This window comes from Miniopterus natalensis, chromosome 2 (genome assembly GCF_054644295.1).
Source record: "Miniopterus natalensis isolate mMinNat1 chromosome 2, mMinNat1.hap1, whole genome shotgun sequence".
Lineage (NCBI taxonomy): Eukaryota > Metazoa > Chordata > Mammalia > Chiroptera > Miniopteridae > Miniopterus > Miniopterus natalensis.
Genome location: NC_142082.1, coordinates 12,577,323 through 12,601,972, shown reverse-complemented (window position 1 = coordinate 12,601,972; position 24,650 = coordinate 12,577,323). Strand labels below are relative to the sequence as shown.

At 34.3% G+C, this 24,650-nt stretch overlaps 1 protein-coding gene across 1 annotated transcript in view; it reads right to left on the bottom strand.

Moving 5' to 3' along the window:
* Positions 1 to 24,650, bottom strand: part of SGCZ (sarcoglycan zeta) — a 176,643-nt gene that overhangs the window by 83,264 nt on the left and 68,729 nt on the right. The window contains exon 2 of the mRNA XM_087813731.1: positions 10,079 to 10,180. Within this exon, the coding sequence (XP_087669857.1) occupies positions 10,079 to 10,180 (102 nt within the window). The remainder of the gene's footprint in view (positions 1 to 10,078; positions 10,181 to 24,650) is intronic.

The window sequence follows — 24,650 nt, the reverse complement described above, 5'->3', positions numbered from 1 at the left end:
TATTTAAAGAAATGTGTTTTTACTAACTTGAAATATAGTAGAGTAAGAATTTTAAGATACCACAGGCCCTTTAAAGTTTCAATGCCTTGAGGATAAATTCTAAATTCCTTAACATCTGCATGTGTGAAGCCCTAAGCTGCTTTTCAAATCAATGTTTCTCTGTTCCTCTATATCTTTGTTCTTCAAATATATTTTTGCTCACTCATCTCCTAAAATATTTTTAAAACTATGTCCTCTCAAATACTTGGAGCTGATACTTGCAATATTTTGGTATAAAATTTTAATGTTTGTAAGAGACAAAATATCTGATGCTAAATATTGTATTATGTATTTCAAATGTATTTTGTGCAATTTTTTGGAGCTCAAATCGAGCTTAGTCAAATGATAGAACATGTCTGCCATGTAACCTGAGTTATCAGTAAAAGGAGCTTTACTGTCCATGAGAAAAATACCTCAGTAATACCTGAAAAGTCTTGCAACACTCCTGGGTTTTAGGCTGTTGCTTTATTGGATTCCTCAAATCAAACCAAACTGTTCTATTCTCTGTTTTCTAAATAAACAATGATTTTTATAAACTATTTTCTTGCTCACAAATATGATCTAATTTGAAATTTAAATCCCAATTATTCTTCAAAGCCCAGCTGAAATTCTTTCATATGGAGGCATCCATGGCTTCTTATTTAGTGTGGAAGACCCAATCTAAAGTCAAAATACAGTCACTAATATTGTTACTCTGCCCAGTTCCCAGGCCTGACTTCTAAGGACAATAAACTTCTAAATAAATAAATAAACATAAATTTAAAAATATTAATGCATAAACTAATAAAATAGATTTCATCAAGCAACATTACAGTCATAAGAAACATAAGGCACATCATTCTGTGGCTCAAGACCCACTCTGGTATGCCCAATTTCTGTTACTTTTAGTATCTGTGACAAACCTGGGGATGTTACATTTATACAGGAAAGATCATAACAAATCATAAAGCTATGGAAATTCAAAGTTAGCTCCTCTGTTCTCTTCAATTATTTTTAAGGCATGCAGGTGAGAACTACTATGTCTCTTTATAAGTATGAAATTAATATGACTGCTTTTTCTTATGTAATATAAGGCAGTTCTAGGATCTGATATTGCTAAAAACTAGTGAAACAAATATAAAAGCTCAGGAGTAATAGGGTCACCTATTCTGTTTGTCTAATGTAGTAGAGAAGCATCTCTTTGTGTGGTTTTAATTTATATTTTTGAGCACACCAACCATTCATTCTCTCAGTAAAGTAAAAACACACTAAGGTGTATGCACTTACATCGGAATAAAGAGTTTAAAATTTTTCAGCGGCCTTTCATCTATCAGGCACAATTATATGTAGAAAGCGGTCAAGAGACATAAACGCTGTTTTCATGAAATTTAAACCTTTTGCCCTTTGTCCTTTGAAATTCAAATAAAGTGTTTCACATTCCCCACTAAAAAATCCATTATTCTTACGACACCTGAGAGAAGAGAAAATATTTGGCTACAAATTTATTGAACATGCTATTTGAGTAGCTAATAGCTAGGGCAGTGTTTTTCAAATCAAACACATAATGGGGTCATTAAATCAACTTAGTGGGTTGCAACAATATATACATGTCATATATGTCCATTATAAATATATAAAATACATATTTTTAATATATGTGAATTAAAATAGGGCCATCTTTCTGTACCATGGTGCATTAGAAAACTCAGAGTGTATCACATGTACAATGTGTAATCTGTTTTCCAGTGGCCCAGATTCAAAAGAGTTTGAGAAGCCCTGAGCTAATGCGCGTGGCCGCCCCCAGCGTCTTGGACAGAGGTGAGCCTATACAGCGATGTGAAGCCCACACGTTCACGTGGGTAGGTAAGCGCGGGGCAGAGAAGAAAGCCACTTTGGGGGGGACAATTTCTTTCAGCTCCATTACAAATAAAGACATTGATGTGTCATTCAAACTCCATTCACTGGAGAATGGTAGTTAGTATAATGAGCGTTCATTTTTTTACCAGCTGCAAGAAAAAACTTTACAGGGCTTGCGTTCTCATTTAAAATAAAATCCATAGCATGTATTAAAAAAAAAAAAATTTGTATAAAGTACAGAAGGTTTCATAGAATAAGAATCATACTAGAAATCCAAAGAAACGCCCTCCACCTCCTCTGGCAAGTCCTTGCTTATCCCACTCGCTGGTGAGACTTCCCCGGGCTGAGGGCCGGGAGGAGCCTGACGGCCTGGGTCTGGTCCGGGCCCTGCGCTGGGCCAGCTAAGTTACATGAGTTCTCGAGCGACGTGCTTTTTCTCGTGTGTAAGTGAAAGGAATCCAGCCTACTTCGGGCGGGCCGCTCCGAGAATCAGACGAGCACGCGTGCATGTCAGGCCCTTCACACAGCAGCTAACAGATGGAAAGTACTTACTAATCGGTAGCAGCCGCTATTCAAGATGAGTGAACAGGTATTCAGCACTTAATGGTTTGTGCTTCAGGGCATATCATTCTTAACACTGAATTCTTTTGTTATATCAGATAATTGCAGGGCATAAACAGATATGTAATATACACTAGCACCTCCATTTCTATGCTAATTAAATATATCCTTGTTTCAGTTTCTCTGCAATAGGATGTCAAAAAAAGTCTCTGATACAGCACAGGATAGCAGCCTGAGCAAACAGTACCTCCCTTTCGTGCCAAGTTTGCTTCTCATTGTCTCACCTGTTTTCTGGGCGAGGAATACTTGGAGGGCTGTGTGTGTACCTGCGTGTGTTTGTGTACGTGTGTGTGTATTCTGAAGGGGAAGGTAAGTGCACGCAGATAGGAAATATAAGAAGCCTACTTAATGAATCCTTGGACACTCTAATATTGAAGATTTTTTGAAGGTTTTGGAAAGAAGCATAAAAATCAATCACAGACGCAGAAGGAAAAGTGAGTGAGGTAAGAGGAAACCAAGAGTTTCGTATCCTGGAAGCACAGAGAAGAAAGTGTTTCCAGGTTGATAGAGCAAAACACTGTTTCTAATACGTCAAGTAACCTAAAAACTAAAAATTCTTCCCTCTATCATTAATTTGATTATGGTTTAGTCAGAAATATCAATTTTTTCACATTTTAAGATATCATATTTTTTAATATAATTTACTCCATCTTTTTCTTTTTTAATATTGAATGAATTCCACAAAAAAATATCCAAATGTCAAACAAAGCATCCTTTTATTAGTGGGACAAACTTTTCTTGTTAGTAAGGTGGCAACCTTTTAATAAACTGGTGAATTAAGTTTATAAACATTTTTCATTTTGTATATTTGCATATATTAACTTTTACTGTTTTTTCTATATATATTTCATTTTGTTTACTTTGCTTTCTTGCTTCAATATTTTACCAGCCAAACAGAATTCACTGAGAAGCTCTCTCTTATTTTTTCTATGCACTAAATCAATTTTAATAGCATGGGATTGCTTGTTCTTAGAGGTATGGTTGAAGTCTACCGTGAAATTGTCTAGTCATTGTGACTCTTCTGATGCAAAATCTTTGACTAATTTTCTAATTTTTCTATAAAGATTGGTTTCTCTTATTCAACCTCAACATGACTCACATGAATTTTTTTCCTATGGAACCATGCATTTTGTTCAGACTTCCCTGTTACTCTCACATCCTATTTACAAGGTGGTAGCAAATCCTTGTACTCTACCTTCAATATATACTGTCTATGATAATAATAACCATCACATAGTAAGACTAAAATGAGTTAAAATATACAAAACATTTAGTATAATATTTGGCTTTCATTAAAAATAACAAGCAAAAATGTTTCTTTGGTTGGACACTGTGGTAAGGGTTTAATCTTTCTGACCTAATCTAATACCTACCATAATACTGCAGTCCTTAAAAATATTAGGGGACACTATGCACTTGATTCTGCAGATGATAAAAGACACAGAGAGGTTCAATAGGGTAACTAGTAGCTGCTAAGTGACAGAGCTAGGATTTAAAACCAGGAATTGGATTCCAGAGATCCAGCGTATGCTGAATGTTAGCTAACATTATTTAAAAATCCCTCTCTGAATAGCCACAAAAATGATTTGCAACATACTCAAACAACAAAACTTCAAGAAATTGGGCAGATTACATGTGCAACACCAAAAAGAACAGCTTTTCTTCACAATCACAAAGACTGATGAGAAAAATGAGTGGAAAACTCATTCCCATAAACATTAAGAATCGTAAAATGATTGACAAGAAATTTGTAATGCTTATATGAATAAGAATGTTAAGAAATGTTCCTGAACAACACAAAATAAGTTCTAAAAATCAAGGGAGAAGCCATGTTCTTAGATATAAAACTCAAAACTATAAAGATGTCAATTCTCCACGAATTAAATATAACCACAATTAACTCCCAACAGGAAGTTTTATGAAACTTGACAGCTGATCATTAAGTTTATTTGGAAAATAAAATGCACAATAGGCAAAAGCTCTTTAAAAAGAATAAAAGGAAGGAAGGAAGGAAGGAAGGAAGGAAGGAAGGAAGGAAGGAAGGAAGGAAGGAAGGAAGGAAGGAAGGAAGGAAGGAGGGAGGGAGGGAGGGAGGGAGGGAGGGAGGGAGGGAGGGAGGGAGGGAAGGAAGGAGAAAAGGAAGGAAGGAAGGAGAAAAGGATGGAAGGGATCCTATTTAATACTATACTTCAAAATAGAAAAGTTTTCAAAAACTTACTACTTAACAAATTAAACCACATTACTTCTTTTAAAAATCAAATTTTTCTTGGGACAACCAACAATTTCTTGATTCAAGCTTGTGATATAAACTTGAAAAAGTAGAAGCCATGAAAAGAGATTATTATATAGCAGCAAATAACATGTATCCATATACTACTTCCATCCATACCCCAGGAAGAAATAAAAGTGTTAATATATTTCTGAGAAATCTAACCCAAATAAACTAACCTGGATAGAGGAAAGATTGTGGTAAAGTAGATAGCACTGGACAAATCTACCAAGAATTTAGGACTGTCTGTACCTCTGGAAGGATTCTACAGAAGCAGAAAGAGCCGCTAAGACCCACAGGTTTAAAACAGTCCACGTCTGGTTGGCAGAAGCCATTTAGTAGCAGTCAGATGAGAGAAAACAGTCACAGTCTGTGTCCCCCATTCCCACCAACAGTCTCCATAGTACAATAAACACAGTAGCTAGACCTTAATACCTTTTCCTCAAATTGTGACACATCAGGGATAATTCAAGCTAGGTAAGGCATGTGTTTCAAGTTTGAGAATTAAAAGAAATTTAATAAAACCATAGCTCAAAGGCACTAAAATAAAAAGATTTAAAAGGAGACTGTGGACTTAAGGAAAATGTCTGAGAATCAACACATTGCCATCCTTATATATAAAATACATGAATTAGAGAGAACAAGGGCAAGATTCATATTTTCAAAATTCAAACTAATGTCAAGGGAGAAAGACTCTAGATAATGACAGTTACTTGTATTCAGAGGAAAAATACAGAGTTTAAAATAATTAGATAAATTATGATAGCTGTGCAGGAAAAGATGATCCAACATAAGAGTTATTGCTTTCTCTCAGGTAAAGACTCAACATATGAATGTGAAAGATAGCGAGTGATGCAATAGAGAAACCTTCCCTGAAGTGAAGAAGTGAGAGGGCACCAGTGTCTCAGTCACCTGGACAGACTATTCATGTCATCAACAAGAGAGAGGTATCTAGCTGTCTTCAGACAATTAATGGCCATATTCAGTGCTATCATTTAATAGAGCAACGAGTTAACAGGAAGAGAAGGGATGGACCGTTAATAATAGTCCCAGAAAAAAAATAAAGAAAGCAGACATCTTTAGCATGAAATATTTCAAGGGTTAACAAACAAGCAGGCAAGTAAGCAAACAAACAAAACTAATTAGCAGTGAAATACAAGTAAGGAGGCATGATTTGCATAATAGACTCAGTCACAGAGAAGCCATAATAATATCACACTGGTGGCGAATTCTGCAGCCACCTATATATAGAATTAAGATCAAAGTGGCAAGGCAATTAATGTTGCAGAACAGAATGCAATTACTATGAACTCCGGCAAAGTTAAAATAATATAATTGTCCGAAAAACTGAAAATGAAAAAGTGTGAGGACAAATTGGAGAGGAGCTAATCACCTCAAATTGCACTGCAGGAAGTTAATGAACACTGCCTGAAAGTGACACATGGGGCGAAGGCATCCAGCTTCTAAATGCTATTCATAAACTTCCATCTTACCATAAAGACAAGCTTTAGAAAATAGTTGTTGTGAAGAAAAATTTAAGTTCAGTAATTCTTTTTATTTCAGATTGTATTTCTTCTACAAAATTCATATGATATATTATAAATAGCATGTATATGTCTCTCTTTCTACTTATCTTTTTATTTGTGCAGATGTAGAAACGTATAACTGTGATGATAGTCAACGTATATTAACAGATTTTTTTTCTGAGTTAAAGATTTTGGGATGCTTTGTAGGTTTTTCTTTTTAACTTGAGTAACGACACTGCGGTAAAATAATCATTTCACCTGAATTAAACACCTAAATGCAATATGATAATGATCATGATGAAATGATTATAGAAGCTTGCAGGTTTCTCTTTGCATGAATTGGTTTGTGTGAGAGAAAGAAACCTGAAAAAAGAGTTATATGGGAAAAAGATACCTAAAAAGGACAGGGCTGGGAGATGAGCATGCTGTGTAACCAGGAGCGAGTTTTGCTGAGCTTGCCTGACCCCATGGTTTTGGGTCTGAACTCTCTGAAGAAGTACTGATTACACAAGGCAAGAAACTGGTTGTAACCACGACCCAAGTTAGCTTCGGAGCTCTGATGCCGGGTGAAATGAGTGGGCACGGAGCGGGGAGCAGGCCACCCCAGCTTCGCTAACGCAGGAACCGTAAGGCAGACGGGCCTTTGCTTTGCTGCGGCGCTGCTGAAGCTGGAAGGATCTGCTGTGGCTCCTGGCACAGGGGCAATCTCCCACGCAGGGTGCTGGGATGGAGGGCCGTGCGGAGGCACCATCTCAACCGAAAAAGCAAGTAAGAAAGCTGCTTGGCTAGTATCAGACGAAGTTAGGTAACGCTGGAAGAAGTTCTAGGGGCCTGTATGATGCGAAATTACTGGTAAGAATCAGTGAAATGCAGCAAATTTAACCCCGTTAGTACTCTGGACTCATGAAATCTCGGGAAACAAACTCCAGTTACATTAAAAAACAAAAAAAGTCTGGTGATTACATATCCGAATTTCGTACTGTTTCAAAAATTCTAACATAATGTTCGACCATGTGCACTGAAGATTGATTCAGAATGCCATCGTCTATTTAAGGTAGCCCCCGATTTCACATCCTTCAGTATACTTCCTCTTTGAAGAAAACTGTACACTTAATTTCACAAATGTTCAATGAGTGCTTACTCTCTGAAAACAGATATGTTTTCCTGTGAATGATATGACGGGCCACTTAGAAAACATTGATTTTTTTTAAAGTATAAAGAAGAGAGTAGACTGTGATAGGTAATAATAGAACCCCAAATTCCTACAGAAGTGTAGTAGTGGGGGAAGGAGGCTAGTTAGCTTGTAGACAGTAGAAAGAGCCCCTGGTTTATGAGGTTAAGAGACTAGAAGTATGTGTCTGTGGGCAACTGCACTTTCTGATAAATAGAAATCTATTACCTTTCCATGTGTAGGATGAACTATCTATGTAATCAGAAGGTTCAAGTAAGAAAATTCTTTATTACAGAGCGGAATACTGGCTAAATACAAAGAAGGCAACCTGCTAGCATCAGTACAAGAAAACACACAAACTCACGTGCACACACACACACACACAAATCAAAATTTCAGGGAGAAAAGTCTGTACAAATCAAAATCGTTGTACATAGTAGTATTCTCCTCAGCATAACTGAGTCTTTATAAGTACCTTTAGAATTTAATAGACTTGCTTATCTTAGACCTATAGGAACTTTGACATCTTATCATAAAAATATGTGAATGAATAAAAATGTGTGAAAAGACTGACATGTACAACAGAATTTTTAAAATTTAAATCTCCCGTCTACTAGTACTGCTGAATTTCTCTGTATTCTTTCTTAATCCAAGAATTAAGTATTTTGAGAAGTTGCTACAAAACTCCCTTTATTAATGAGAGAACTGAGGCTCAAGGAAATTGTGGCTGGCTTTCTAAATCAGTGAAGGGGCTTTATGGTAGAGGTCCTGATGTGGGAACTATTATGGAAGAGAGAGTTTTCTCTTTACTTTAAATATCTATTTTTGTAGTGTATGTATAGAGAAATTTTCAGGGAGTAAGCGGGTCTCCTTCCTTTTCTGTTCTCAAGCGCCCCTGCCTGACTGCTGATGGAACAGGCCTCCAGCTTGTGACGTGCCACAAGCGTCGCACTTACCTAGAGGCCGGGGTGATGAGAGGACATGTGTGAAGGACAAGCAACGGGGCTGGAGGCGTGAAAGGCACACACGGCTTTCAGTCTAATACAGTCAATTTTAGAAATGCTGGTGAACTGGGGTGCAAACTTTCCAGGGACAAAGGTTAGGAGCCTGACTGCCACCACCTCGTACTCGAATGCTATATAATCAGTGGATTCTTTCTTATTAGGTCAACAGAGGGAGTAAATGTTCATCCAATTTAACCTAGGAGAATCCCAGTTTACACCTGTGGTTGTACTTTCCAAAATGTTCTGGCTGAGAGGTAAATGCTATCTTTCTCTAAATTGTATTCCAGCCTGCCACTTCAATTTGGTCTAAAATGGATGCATTTTCCTATGATTACTCTCACCTCCCCATGTTAAGTAATTTCTTGATTTCCATGTATAAGTTTTCATTTCTTCAAATATTAAATTGTTCAATAGTGCCAAATACAACAGAAAAGCAGTAACTACCTGTGAGTGGTGGTGACTTCCAGTTAGAGGGGACACTGACATGTCCCCTTTTTCAGTTTTCATAAAAATAAAACAAAAACACCAATCAATTTTAAGTTCAATTATTTTTATAGTTAATCATGTAAGATTAGGTATCCACACATATCTGATCAAAATCCAGAAAATAAGGTAATCTCAGTCTAATTTTTCTGGTACCTAGAGTAGTAGTCAATATAGTATATTAGTGAAACTCTGCAGGCTCATATATAACAAAATAAAATTTAAAGTTAATATAATTATCCTAATTAAAAGTTTTATATGAAACAATGCTCTGTTCTGTTTTCACTTTGATATTTAAGGGGAAAAATGGCCTTGAAGCAAATTATCAAATTTTGTTTGCTAAGATATATCAGTAATACTGAAACATAATTCTAGTTTAAAAAATAAGTTTAGCAGTCTTTCCATATTTTATATAATATTATTTCTAGTTTTTCTGTCTTAAATTTATTTCCACACCCACACATTTATCCCAGGGGAATGTCCAATAGAAAGATTCTAGTTAGATTTTGATGTACTCAAGAACACTTACTGACTTCTGAGAGGTAACACACTTAAACCAAAATGAACAATGTCTAAGTTATAATCTGAATTTTAACATGCTGCTAAGTGATAAAACACACACAGCACACACACACAGGTGAAAGGAGAATATTCTTACTTGGTTTAAATAATGTACATTCAGAAATTAATTTCTATGCTAAGACTCTTTGTCATCTCTTAGAAAATGCATGTTCATTAAAATGAAAAAGATCTATAATATATTAAACTAAAATAATTTATTCAAGTTAATGTTTTCAGCAAAAATTACTCAAGATATAGCAAATGCCCCATTTGAAATTTACTATAACTGTGCATTTTTAACTTCCATTGAAAATAGAGGGGCCCATTTTATAGACTAACAAACACAACACTGCAATTTAATTCGAAATGGTTTTCTAATCTGTTAGTCTGAAACTAACCTTCCCTAGTTTTCCAGTTTTTTCATTGTTTTGATTTCTTCAAGAAAGTCTTTAGCTTAAGGAAACTTAATTACATACTGCAGAGATAAGGGGGTTCTATCTTCCTATTTCAAGCTAACACATAACCTCTAAGTTATCTTTTACAGTAAGCCAAAGCCAGTATCACATACCTTTCTGGAATGAATTTCTTTCACATACAATGGAAGTAGAAACTCAGATATACCTTCAAGTCGGATTCCCTTCTTGGTGACTCTCAGATTTCCCATACCATCCTACAAGCAATGAAATATAGTTCACTTTTAGGTTAATTAGAGAATGAATAACTGGCCATAATTTTCTTAGGCCTAAATTGAGAAAACAGTAAGCTCAGTCAGTGATGATTTAAGGAAAATGAGAGACTGAATCTATTTAATGAATGATTGCAGCATTTTGCATGCATATAAAGGGCTCTGTTTAAAATGAACAGGATAAGAGAAGTGTAAAGGACCTGCTATCTTCTCTCAGCTCTCTTAGAGACTAGAATTTATCTATGAATAAGTCCTGTACTTTCTTCATGCATCAACCAGTTTAACTATTTATTAGGTATAATGATACTTGCTACCTATTAGGAACACTGTATTTGCAAATATCTAACAACATTTTTACATTACAGTTATACACATATTTCTACAATATTCAAAAGTCACATCTGAATAATAATTTCAGTGAGTAATTCATAATTGACTAGCGTAAGCAACCCTGGTGTTTCAGTATTCAAACCACGAGTAAAGTGTGTGTCCTCTCCTTTTGAAAATAGCACTCTATGGGGCGGGTAGAACAAGTACTCAAATAACGCTATGAGACAGTAAAATAAATAAGAACAGAATGCTGATGCGAATTTAAAAAGGAGATTTCAAAGCTGGCGATAGAGTACATCGTATCTCATGGACGAGATTGACCATGACAGAGCTGTAAGAATATGGAATTTCAACAGATGTCTGTAGACGGAGGAGCCAAGTGAACATTCTGGTGAAACACAGGAAACAGCAGTGTCATCCGATCTGGACAGTGTATGAAACATGGTCAGAGAATGAAACGGGAGTAGAGTTTGAGGCCAGAGAAAAGCAAGCTCCGAAGGCCAAGCGAAGGCGTGTGCACTCACTTCAGCGTCCAAGAGAAGAAACACAGAAAGTTCTTCAATAACTCAAGCGATCAGTGTTTAGGCTCTAGATTAATGTGGTAGGGATACTACGTGGAGCTGGCAGAGTATCAGCTCATGATGCACCACTTGGCATAAGTGTGAGGAGTGTGGTGGAAGGACAGCCTGCAAGACCTCACCACTAACTCTATCTGGAGACACTGAAATAGGGAGCATTTACATTAATCCCAGACTTCACCACCATGACTAAATAAGGAAATGCAGTGGTTTTTACACTCAATCTTGAAATTTGTAGGCTGGATAGTGAAAATAAATTCAGCTTTGGACTTCCTAACTTTGAGGCATCATTGAAAAATTCAGATATTTATTCATAAACCATCACATCTGTAGAAAGTGGGTTGGGGGATGACAATTACTTAAGGCATGCCTGAATCTATCATGATGGATGAGAAAGTAATTTGTGGAAAGATATAATTAAAACCAAGGAGAGACTTTTAGATAATGACTTAGGTCTGTGGAATGGAAAAGAATATTTTATACATTCTGGGAGGCTATGATCAGTAATATAAGAGGAAAGCAAGAGATTATTATGGCCCAGTGTCTTCCCCTTGCAACTCCCCACCCCAAAAGAAAACCAATGAAGTAGTATAAATACAATTTTGAGTAAGAATTAAAAGACTTTTAAGTTAGACAAGGAAGATGGCTATTAAGGGAGATACATTTTTATGTGATAAGGTTTCAATCTTCTCATCAAAGGAGAAATAAATAAATTTTTGTTGAATTAAACTGGGAATAGGAAGGGGGAATCCATTTCTTGAGGCTCTGACTTAAAGCTGACACTGGAAATGCCAAATAGGGAACTGGTTAAAAATAAATAATAATAATAATAATCTGGTAGAATTTTGAGAATTTTAAGCATCATTAAAGACAAATTATGATGAGAAAATGGTCTACTTTTGTTGGGATGATGGCACACCCTGGTTTCTCTGAGACACCTGCTTATATCAGTTTTTTAATAGCCTCTATCACTTTCAAAAGTGAAAGGGTCTCTGATTTAGAGATTAATTACATGGCCACCGGTATCCTGACTCCATTTAGTGTAGTCTTGCACCATTCTACCTATCTAGAAGCAGACAGAGGCAGAATTAAGTTAGAGACTCAAAACTGAGCACAGGCCACCTGGAATGGCAGGGTCATATGGACGTGACGTTCTAAAGGAGCAAACATGACGCCCCTCAAATATCTGGCCATTATTTTTCTTGTCAGATAGAGATAAGTCAAGTCAGAACAGCACTGTTGGGCTGCTGCAAAAATAGCACAAGGTCAAAGAATGATAATTGACAGACCTACACATGTGACCTCTGATTCAGCTTAAATAGAAATATCTTTATAGATCGTTTAATAAGAAAGCTTTTATAATCTAGAGCATAATATATCTCTTTGGGCTCAGATCTGCATCATGGTATTATGAAAAAAGTTTTCTGGTAACAAAAATCTCTAGTTTCAAATGATTATAAAGTTCACCCTAGAAATGAAGCTCTCAGAAAAAATTATTGATATTTGTACATTTAGGAACCATCATAAGGAATCTCAAAACAAGGGTTTCTGTAAATAAAAAATTCAGCATTTCATATTCTTTTTATGAACTGTTTTGCAATTACCCTCATCCTATAAAACTAAGTTGTGTGTGGGTGGGTGTGTATACTTTAATGTATGTGTGTATTTAGAAGAGGTGAGTTGCACAGGAGGGGCAGGTAAAATTAACTTGTTGAACTTAAAATTGTATACGTATCCTACTAACCAGGAACTGAGGGAATGTTAGGTAAATGTCATTAGTAACAGGACAGAAACACCATGAAGACACAGATGAGCAAGCTGATTCTCTCTAGGGGTTGAGGCAGTGGGGTTGTTGATAAGGTTTCTCACTTTGGATCATTTTATGGTTCACAGATCTAATCTCCACAGCGTTTTGGAGTGTACAGTATTGAGTTTATAAAGCTGTAGCATTTGGCCTCTTAAACTAAAGTAGCCTCTTAGGTTTTTAATATCTGAAGATTCTTCTCATCATCAAGGAGAACCTTTTATGCGGAAATGCAATGGGTCATCTCTCAGCCAAATTTTAAAAGATCCTATAAGTTTCCTTGAAGGATACTATAGATTTCCATCTATTTCACCCTGGAAGTTTGAGGATGGATTAAAAAAAAACAAAAAAACATGTAGTCTAACATCTCTTCTTTAAGTTCCATTTTAGGTACCAGTAAAAACCATTTGGAAAATATTTAAGATGACATGTTTTTCTACATTTTAGCTTTCACACTTTGTTATAGTTCCAAACGGCTTCTTTTCCAAGCTTTTTTGTCTGTCATATCAAGCACAGTTCTCAGCCTGTACTGGAATCCTTCTTGTGGGAACTGCCTCCTTCCCGCTCCGCCAACCCCTTTTCAGCAATGTGGTTCCCCCAGAAACTGCCATTTCCTTACATTCCACACATTCTCTCTCTCCTAAGTACTAGTTTAATGGTTCTGACATGCTTACAATACAGACAAGCAAGAGTTCGTAACTAATCCCAGGTCAGTCAATCAGACACTCTTATTAATATAACTTGAACTCAAAATTAAGAACAGCCAATTAGACAATTTATCTTTGATTGTAAAACTGAAGTTAATGGAGAAAACCAGAATATGCCTAGGATGAGAGATGGCAGAGGGGATAACGGAGGCTAATTCTACTTACCAAACATATCCCTGTTTCTAGTTCTTTCTGAAACACATATGCTTAACTATGTTTCCCAAATCATGTCCTGTTGTTCCTTTCAACACTTCCTTCAGTGTCATGATCCCACACATTCTCTCTCTCCTACTTACTAATTTAATAAGAGAACAGTTAAATCCATTTTAACAGGCTGCCTGCTTTATGTATTCATACTCCAACCTGGTGACCACATCCACTCCGTGGCGAAAATTCTTTAGTTAAAACAAGCTCCTTGATTCTTTCCTCTTCTCTCTCTCCTACCCCCTCCTCCCTCTATTTGGTTATCTCTGTCTCATTCTTCGTATAGCAATTCAAACATATCTTTATGAAGGCATCTTCCCATACAAGTTCAGAACGCTTCTCCGTATGAGATAATCTTCTGACACACTGATATTCTAATATTTATATAACATGCTAATATTTGCCACATACTAAGAAGACATAAACATACTGCAGGAGTCAATCAGAGAGGAGGAAACATAAACCAAATAAGTAAAACAATCTATGATAGTATCTATGTGGTATCAGATTCCTAAGGGTGTGAGTACCCTTGTTAAATAAATAAATGCATACATATCATTTATGTATCCCGAATATATGTATAGCACATCAAATACAGGGTGGAGCAAAAATAGGTTTACAGTTGATCATATGGAAAACAATGCAATAATTAATAAATAACAATACAAGAGTAAACTGTTTTTAGTACTCATAACTGAGTAAACCTAATTTTGCCCCACCCTGTATATTGATATTCTCCTTTAAAATTTATAAAAAATATATTGCAATGAAATTCTGAATCTAAAGGACATACTCTAAATTCTCATTTAACTTCTATTTATTGACCAATTCTTAGCACTTACATATTCAAATATTTTGTTAGTGAAACAATATAAATGTTATACAATGTCATATCCAAATGATAAAACTTATTTTTCTCAAAAGCTGACATAAATGAGCTGTAAGCATCTGGATTTAGTCCCAAGCAATTTTCTGTAGTACAACATTGGTAACAAAAATATTCGATGAATATTTTCAAAAAATATAGGTATATTTCAATTTTAATTTGGCAAGCTAGCATTCCATTGTTACAAATAAAGCATTTGTGAGAACACTGTCCTTGAATCCAAAGAGTTAATTAAATTAGAGGGCTAACTGCAATGCATTCCAGAAAAAACAACACTTCATTAACAAAGCATGTGATATTAAAAATCTGGATGTTTCAGATTTTCAATGAGATATAACCAAATGTTTTAGGTTGTTTTTCTCTCACAGGAATAAAGAGAATCTGTAAGAACATATTTGTACACATATAAAGCAAACTAACTTAAGGCATAAGTCTGAGCATTTGCTAGAGTTTGTGAAAGTAAAACTTCTTTGCTTATAATAATTTAAATATTGTCTCTTTAAAGGCATAATTTTAATAAAATAGCACTGTTAATACTACTCTGTAGGCCCCAAATCACTTGATTTTGAATAAAAATTAACTATATAAGAGTTTCCTCTATACTGCAGTTGAATACTTAGATTTGATCCAGAGACAATGTTAAAAAAAAAAAAAAGTGTAATTACTGAAAACCCTGGCAATATATAAGTAATGCAATATTCAACAGAAGTTGGGAGATGGAGAATAAATAGAGAAATACATTTAAAAATCTTAGTGATTTCTTCATATTGCATGGTAGGAAATAAAGTACTGTTTAAAGTTGATGAATCAAGAAATAAATATACAACTTAAAGTTATGAGGGCTAGTCCTAGAATTTTAAAAATAATTGTCTAAAGTAGAAATATAGGCAGTAAAAGGAGATAGAAGGCCATGTATGTCAATTAAATTCCTCATCTTTCACAGTCAATATAGTCAATATATGTTTGATAACACAGAAAATACATAACTATTTGTTAAAATTAGAGTGATAAATACTTTTAAAAACTATGAATAAAAAAGCAATTAAAAGTAGTTATCTCTAGTGATTGGAACTGGGGCATTGGTGGGAAAGGGAAACGGGCCATTTTTATTTCATCGATGCCCTGGTTGTTACCCAGGGGCTCCAGGACATTGACGGATGGTTTATGATGTTGGTTCCAGTTAGTTTCAAGAATTAAACTTAAGGTGTCTTAAAAACCACTTCTATGTTCAAAGAGACATAGACAATATAAATATTTTGGACATATTCACAACATTATGTTCATTTCCTGAACTTTTTAAAGATATAGTACACAATATGGAAGAAACCATTATAATCCTAATATTTACCACATATACAAATAATTTTAGTATGCTCTGTTTTCAATACAGTTTACTTTAAATTCCAAGTACAAACATTTTGTAGTTAACCACTATTTTTGAATTTAAATTATTATGTTTGCTACCACTCACACAATGGAGTAAGTACAAAATAAGAGTTAATGGTTCCTCTACTATATTTTAGCATTAGTTTGAAAATATAACACCGAAGATATGTCAGATAAAATTAATCTGTTTTATAGCTTCCTGAGGTCTGTAATATAACATTGTGCTAGCAATACCTCCCTTTAAAAATAATATAATTACATTGTGGCAATATTAGAAATATGACATTTTTATTAAACCTATGGTCTTCTCACTAGTAAAGGATACAGGAGAAATTTCCAAATGAGGGCCATAATCTACATTTATATTCATTATTCTCAGACTGGTAGTCTTAGTAGAACCTCAGAATGATGATTCCAGACTTTAACCTAATCCCTGTCTTAGCTCTAGAAATTATAGGTTAGGTCACTGCTTTTGTGCCTGTACAGATATATTATTTTTAATTCCTCTGTTCATGTATTCAATGAGATTATTTTATTTAGGAAAGAAGATATCAGTTAAACTTGTTTAATATTTAACCTTCTTAAAATGAAATGCAGATTTGTGATATCAGTACTGAAGGAGAAAATACATGTTACTTAAAGCTAAACAAATTAATTACTTTACTCAGGATATGATTTGAGTTTACAAGAAGATGAAAGTCAGTGAAGGTTTACAAAGTCCTAGACTATCTCTTTGTGTAATCCCTGAGATAACATAACTGACCCAGTTTTCTCAAATCACTGAGGACTTTTCATTTCTCCCACAAGCCCAAACTGTTTTCCAAGTAGCTACAGTTAAATTTTATGATGTTGGGTAAGTGGCTTTCGTTACAATTGTTCTAGTGCTAGAATACATAGATATGTCACTTCCCACATGACACTAATGACTTTGAAAGTAATCTTGGCAACTTTATCCTTTGGCTAAGCTGAGCAGCTATACTAGTGATGGCATTTAATACATTTAGTCAACTAATGTCTATACTTTAAAAAAGACAGTTATTCTCAATTAAAATGAACATAATTGCATTAGCGTAACTCTTGGTATTAGCTGCTTGATTACCACTTTGTTTCTTCCTTAGTCTCACTAAGAGGGATTGTAACAGAAATTAATAATAATAAAAATAGATGCTTAATTCAATTCATAGGAACCTAGGGCCTGTTATTAACTGTATTAGTATGTACTATATAATTTAATAGTTTAAAGAATATAAAAGTCAAATTAAACTGAAAACATTTAAATGATACCTAAATAATAAAGTTAAAAATTGGAAGAGATAATATTTGAATTAGAATCTGGTTTAAGATCTCATTATTTCTTAAATGTGTTGGGCTAGATTGTCAATTTAAGCATTTGAGAAACAAAGGAGGATTTTACACACACAGACACATACATAAACACAGAATTACCCACATAAATCTATATTGTTCATTTAAAGGGAAAGCTAACATGAATAAAAAGAGTTGGACGATGGATGATGGCTTTTGTGCCTCTATTGGATATAATACTCTGGTGAAACTTCACAACCACAAACCCGTTTCTACCAAGTTGACAAGGCAGTTCCTTACAAAGCATTCCCATGACAGGTATCATGTTACCTCACTATACTAGTTTAACCAGCCTAAACCAGGGACTCAGTGACAGAAAGGTATGGTTTTCCAGAGCCCTGCAGGTTGCACCGCCACAAGAATTCTCACTAGGGGTAACTGGTCCTGAATCATGGTCTTTTAACGCAATAAAATCATTTCTAATGGGGAGTTTAAATGCAGCATCTATAAAGAAAGTTAACAAAGAGTGAGAGCAAGTGTAAAAAGCAGAAAAATATGGAGATGAATGACAGGAAGGAAGCAGAAGCCATCAGCGAAGGGAAACAGTGAGCCAGCAGAAATAAAAAGAGAGAAATCAGAGAGAATAAAGATAGTTTAGCAAGTCAAAATGGAGTGAGAGAGACAGGCTAGCCAGATATCTACGCGGGCAGGGAGCTGAATAGGAAGCCACGGAGTTCTACCCCTGAGAAGACAACAAGCTACTGGAGCTACTGGAGCAACGCCAAATTCTGAGAAATGTTTTGTATCCTATGAGATCCGACTTGGCAACCGCTGAAACCACGCTTCCGAAATTAAACCTAGCAATCTAAGAGCTAAGTGACTACAAAGAAGGACATCCTGGTTTCAAGCCTTACCTCCATTGCTTATAGAAGGAGAAAAAAATATAAACTCATAGAATAATCACAACCCATTCAAGTCCCATAAACGATAAAATTAATGAGCTAGGAGTCAATAAAGTATGTTGGAAAAAAAGCATTATAAACCCTCAAAAAAACACACAAGCAATAACAGAAATAGGAATAGATCTTTGATACTAAGATTCAGGAAAAAAAATTAATCTTCTTGAAGGAGAGACCAACAAGGGGCTTCTTCTTGCTATGATGAAGAGATAGCCATCAAGAACTACAGAACTAAGAAAAATATATGAAAATATGAGATAGTTGACAACAGGGAAGATCCTAGAATTAGCATTAATACCCTCTTGAGTTTGTAACTGAATACTAAGCTGTACACTTGTAGGCCAAGGCTCCTTGAGGCCTAAGTGCAATTTCCAGGGAGAGGCAAACTACAGGGTGTTACACATTAAGTGGCTATCGAAAATCATGAAGGACTGAGTTTCCATCGGTCAGAGTGGAGACACAGTATTAGATACCATGACAATCAGTACAGACTCCAGGAAAGTAAATTTTCTAGACACATTAAAAATAAATAATAAAAACAAACAAAACACACACACAAAACAACAACAACAAAAGCCTTGAAAGGATTCAACTGATCTGCGCGTATATATGTAAATTAACTGCTATCTAAAGAAACACAGACAGTCTAATAAGGAAAAGAATAATATCCAGACAATCCACAGTAGAGTCTGCAAATGTCGATGTGAAGGAGCAGGCAAGCGTGACCCAGTACTCACACCGTGGTGGGTTAAGAAACACACACTCTGAAGCAGCAGTTACAAATACACTCAAGGAGTTAAGGGGAACGTGGACTTCAGGAGCACACAAAGAGGAAACGTGATACAGAAATAGATGAAATGGAAGAAAAACTGTAAATTCTTTAAGTGAAAAAATGCTTAAGGAAAATATTTACTGGATGGTAAGCAGATAGTGATATGAACGAAAAAATAAAATAAAAAATGGATAGAGGGAGGTTCCAGTTCGTGGGGTACTGCATGTGATCCAATGCGTAAAACAGGGTACCAAGAAGTGAAGAGAAACAAATATTTGAAAACAAAGTTGTAAAATTTCATTTTTTTGAACTACATAAATCTAGATGTTCTAGAAACTCAACAAACCCCATGCAAGGTCAGCACAAAGAAAATCACATCAAGATATATGATATTAGGTAGAACATGATAAGTTAAATGAGCACATTTTCCAGTGTTAAATTATTGTTATTTGCTAAAGAAAATTTATATTTTTACTAATAAATTGAAAGTCTCTGTGATAAAAAAATTACATAATACTAATTTATTTAATTTTTATCTTTGTATCATATTTTTCCTGAGTGAAAAATATTCACAGAGGTCATCCTATTCAGTGATAAAAGAAAATACCAGGTTGATTTAAAATAAAAATAATTGTAGTACTTTTTAATATTTAATAGTTATCAAACTAATAGAAATAAAACTATAAATTATTTTAGAATGAGTGCCATAATTTTGGCATAACCATATCAATTCTTTAAAATGGAGTAATATTTTGAGAAGAACATTCAGAAATATCATGGCAAAATATGCCTACAGAAGTGATGAGTTAGAAGTAATGAAATCATTTATAATAAGAAAAATATTATGTACAAGTCAAATATGAAATTATAAAAATATATTTTAAATGAACAAAACATTAGTGACGTTATATGTCTTGATATGTTAATACTTAAAAATTTATAGCAATATAAATACCATTAAGAAGATATATGTTCTAGTCACATTTCACCACTTACCAAAGCATATTTTGATAAGTATCATAATTTGCTAAATATCTCAAATATTTTTTATCTTCAAAATAAGAAGACTATGGTTGTGAAAATATAAAATTCTGGATCAATGACAATAAGTATAACACTGGCAATAATCAGTATTGCTTCAGATTTTTCATGTATTTCATCACTTAAGAGTAGAAAGCTACTGTAGTATGCAGACCTATGTAGTTTGAACTGGACAAAGTAGGTCAAGGTCACATGCACTGAGCGTTAATTATGGGCCAAACACTTTATATGTATTGTCTTATTCAACCCTTACAACTCTAGCAAATAGGCACTATTATTATCCCTAATTTGCATTTGAGAAAATTAAAGCTGAGGGAAGGTGTGGAACATGTTCCAAGCCGTATGTTATAAAGCGGGGGAGCTAGTAGTATCCACTTCTCGCTATTACCCAAAACTTGGTCAGCCACTGCCCTCTGTAAACAGTGACTAACAAACAGCTCAATGTTAGCTTAATTTTCCTCAGTGATCATAAAGAGTGTTTTCTGGATCACAGAAGAAAATAATCATGAGGTCAATGCCCTTCCAACCTTTACAGTGAATGCATTAATAGCCCGTAGCTTGACACTGGCCCATGTTCGTGCACATATTCATTCGTTAACTCACTTATTCATCCACTTCTGTGCCCCACCAGACTACAAGTTCCATAAAGGCATCCTTTATTTTGGTGTATGTTTTTATCTCCATGTCATGAGCCACAGTATAGTGGTCATGAGCCTGACCACACACTGGACCACACATTCAATAAGTGTGCCAGATAAGTGGATCCATAAGCAATAAATATATTGTCACATTTTATACTAACGAGTTTATATTTAGATTAGTTTCATTCTGAAATGGGTAACCAGCCAGTACAGAGATTTAATGAGTTGTGTCACATAACTAATAACTAGCAAAACTGGGTATCAGGTCTTTGTTATCAATATCCAAATCTCAAGTCTTTCCAATACCTTATCACCTATCATCTTTCTAAAGCTCTCCTTTGTATGCAAGTTGTATAAATAGAATATTATCTTTGTTGGCTCAAGGACATAAATAAAACACCACACTCAACCTCACGCATAGTTCTAAATGTTATCATCGAGTTCTAATACTTATGTACTTGCTTGTTTCTTTTATAATAAAGAGTCAACATTCAAACAAACAAAAAACACCACACTAAATATAGAAGTTTGTTTTGCTGCTTTGAGACCATGAAAATAGGTGCTTAGCTCTTTACTGCTAATGATTATGTAAAAAGTCATTGTCACCAGATGGTATTGCAGTGTGCAACTAAACTTTAGCAGCTACTATAGGGAATATAGTATCTGTCCAAAGAAGCTGGTTATTTTATATTTAAAGTAGAGTATTATAAATATAGATATTACATGGAAAAAAGTTAATTGGGTTAGAAAATCATCATGTAAAATAAAAGTATCTGTTAGGAGAAATTAAGAATGATGTTTTTATATGAAAACCAATTTTTTTACCTATCCTTTGAGAAAATTAATTTAATTCTGAAATGTATCTTTCATTTAATGAGGATTTTTCTTCTTAAAATTTCATTATTTGTTATCACAAAGTGTATTGACACCTACTTGTAATGATAATATTCATATATATATTTGTACCTAATAAATATATTTGTATATAACTGAATATATTTGTACCTGATACATTTTATCATTGACAATACTTCAATAACTTATTTACTTTAGATACAGCATACCAAAATGAGATGGCAAATGAAGTCATAGATCCTAAACATTTTTACCAAAAACAATACAAGAAATTAATTATAATCTACCCTACAGTTTACAGGGTGATCTAAGCTACATACTACAATATGTATTTGTATGGTAACCTAACTCTCAAATAACAGAGTAGAATGTCGTAAGAGAAATGTCTAAACCATGCTCATGGACAAATCTTTGAGGATCTATCCTTTCTTTATCTTTTATCAAAACATGTCAGTGTTTTGCATCCTACTAAACTATTTCATGAGGCACAGTATCCTGCCCAACCTTACACAGCATCCATTCTATGCAGTACGGCTGCAATGTGATCTGAGAGCTTTGCAAAATGAGGCATGTGCTTAGTTAGGTAACTATATGTACTTCATGATTTCCTCTGATTATACCCTAGAAGAATGTTGCTGTAACCGGAAGTACAAATTCATAGTATGGCAGAGGCAATGAAATATTTACCAGGATAATTTCTTTCCCATTAACTATACAGACCATTGGAAAATAAAATTTATTTCACAACTAAGAATAAACCAAACAGTAATATGCGTGGACATATGTAAGAGAAAGGGAATACTCCACTTGAGTGTTTCATAAAATAATAAGCAACCTATTTAGTATTCAGTAGGAATTTAATAATTTATTCTATTATGGTTAACAAAAATAAAAACCCTCTACTCATTACTAAGTTTCAAATAAAGTGTCTGAACAGATTCTTGACAAGGAAGAGATATTTATAATTGTCTAATAGATTTATATGAATTCAGCTATACCAAAAATAGAATTACGCTACCGAAAGGGTGATCTGATATATTTCATTATTTAATACACAAAAATAAAAGTCTCACCAAGGGCACAGAATATTGCTTCACTGCTAAATGTATTTATAGAACTACCTCACTTCACTAATTCTTTAAAACAATATATAGTGAGGTAAAAACATAAAAATGTATTACAAAGCATATGCATATATAACCCCAAAATGTGTATCTTACATATTATAGCTATTTTTTCTGGGATAAATCACATTCTAATTAAGTAATGAATACTTTGGGCTTAGTTGTCTCATTAATCAGAAAATTGTGTGCTTTGTATAATTATACAAATATTTTGTCTCCTGAGACATTAATATACTTTGTATAAAATAGCTTGTGCTCTAATTAACCAACTTACATGCATAACTTCAAGGCACAATAAATGCTTACTGTTGTCAAATGGGCCAGGTAAATTATGGGCAAGAAATACATATATATATGAAGTTTTATTCCCTTATGCAATATGAGGTAGTGTGGATAAGTAATTAGCAAAAGAATCTGAAAATGTTTTGAATCTATGTTTTCCTCTAGAAGAAATTTAGAACTATGATTTAAATCACATTTTTATTTTTAGTTAACATGTATTTGGGGAAAAAATTTACGTATGCAGAGGTTCATCATCCATTGTAGAAGAGGGAACTTAAAGCCTGTATTTGACGATCTGACATTTCCAACTTTCTGACACTGGTGGGGACAGAGGAGGTGATTTTAAGCCCTCAGGACCCTCAGTTCCCCTGGACTGTTGGAGAGAGGCTGAGAGAGAGGAGAGGGAGAGGGAGACACACTCATTATCCATACGTCAAATGCATCTCCACCAAATCTACTTTAAACCTACAACATTTTTTAAAACTTTAACAATCCTATGAAAACCCACTAAAATGAGAAGTCAGGAAAATATTCACAGATACACAGAAAAGAAATGGCCTTTATAGATTAAAAAAAAAGTTTGGTGTCAGTAGGAATTAAAGAAAATGAAATTGAATTGCTAAGCCTATTCAAGTTAAAATACTGTTAATAGAAACTACTTGCAAAAGTGTGGTAATGATAATCTCTCTGGAAAAGTAACCTACCAAGGAAGTAATAGGGGACCATTTAAATTTGTTTAAAAAAATCATTTCTAGCAACATGAGGAAATAGATTTAAACTGATGGATAGGAAACTAGCTAGATGGAATCTGTATTTCCATGTTATAAAGTCTGCTTTTAATTTTTTACCACCTTATTTTCAGAATTTCTGAATTTTTAAAATTGTAATCTTCCAAAGGGACAACTGGGAAAAGAGAGCAAGTCTTTGCTTAAGAACAAAATATGTGAGTAAAGTACATTCACATCTACTGAGAAGACAAATATGCTTGGTTTCAACTCTGTATTACTATTTATTTTTAATTAAAAATTTTAATTTGAGATGATTATAGACTCACATGTGATCATCAATTTCATGTATCCTTTCCCCAGACTCCCCCAATATTAACATCCTGCAAAATTATGGTAAAATATCACAACCAGCATATTGACATTTATACAGCCCACTGATATTATTCACATTAATCCAGTTTTATTTATTGATTGATTTTTTTATGTTAACCATTCTGATAGCTGTATAGTCATAACTCATTGTGACTTTAATTTGCATCACCCTGGTAGCTAATGATGTTGAAAATTTTCTTCATGTGCTATTTACATTTGCATGTTCTCTTTGATACAATGTCTCTTCATTTATTTTTTCTGTTTTCTAACGGAATTAATTGTTCTGAGAATTCTTTATATATTCTTTATACTAGTCTTTAATAAAATGTAGTTTCAATATATTTTAGCTCATTCTGTCATTTTTCGTATCATTCTTTTAACAGGGCAAAAGTTTCCAAATTTGATAAAATCCAATTTAGCATTGTTTTTTCTTTTATAGATGTCTTTAATACCACGTCTAGCCCCGTATCCCAAAGATACT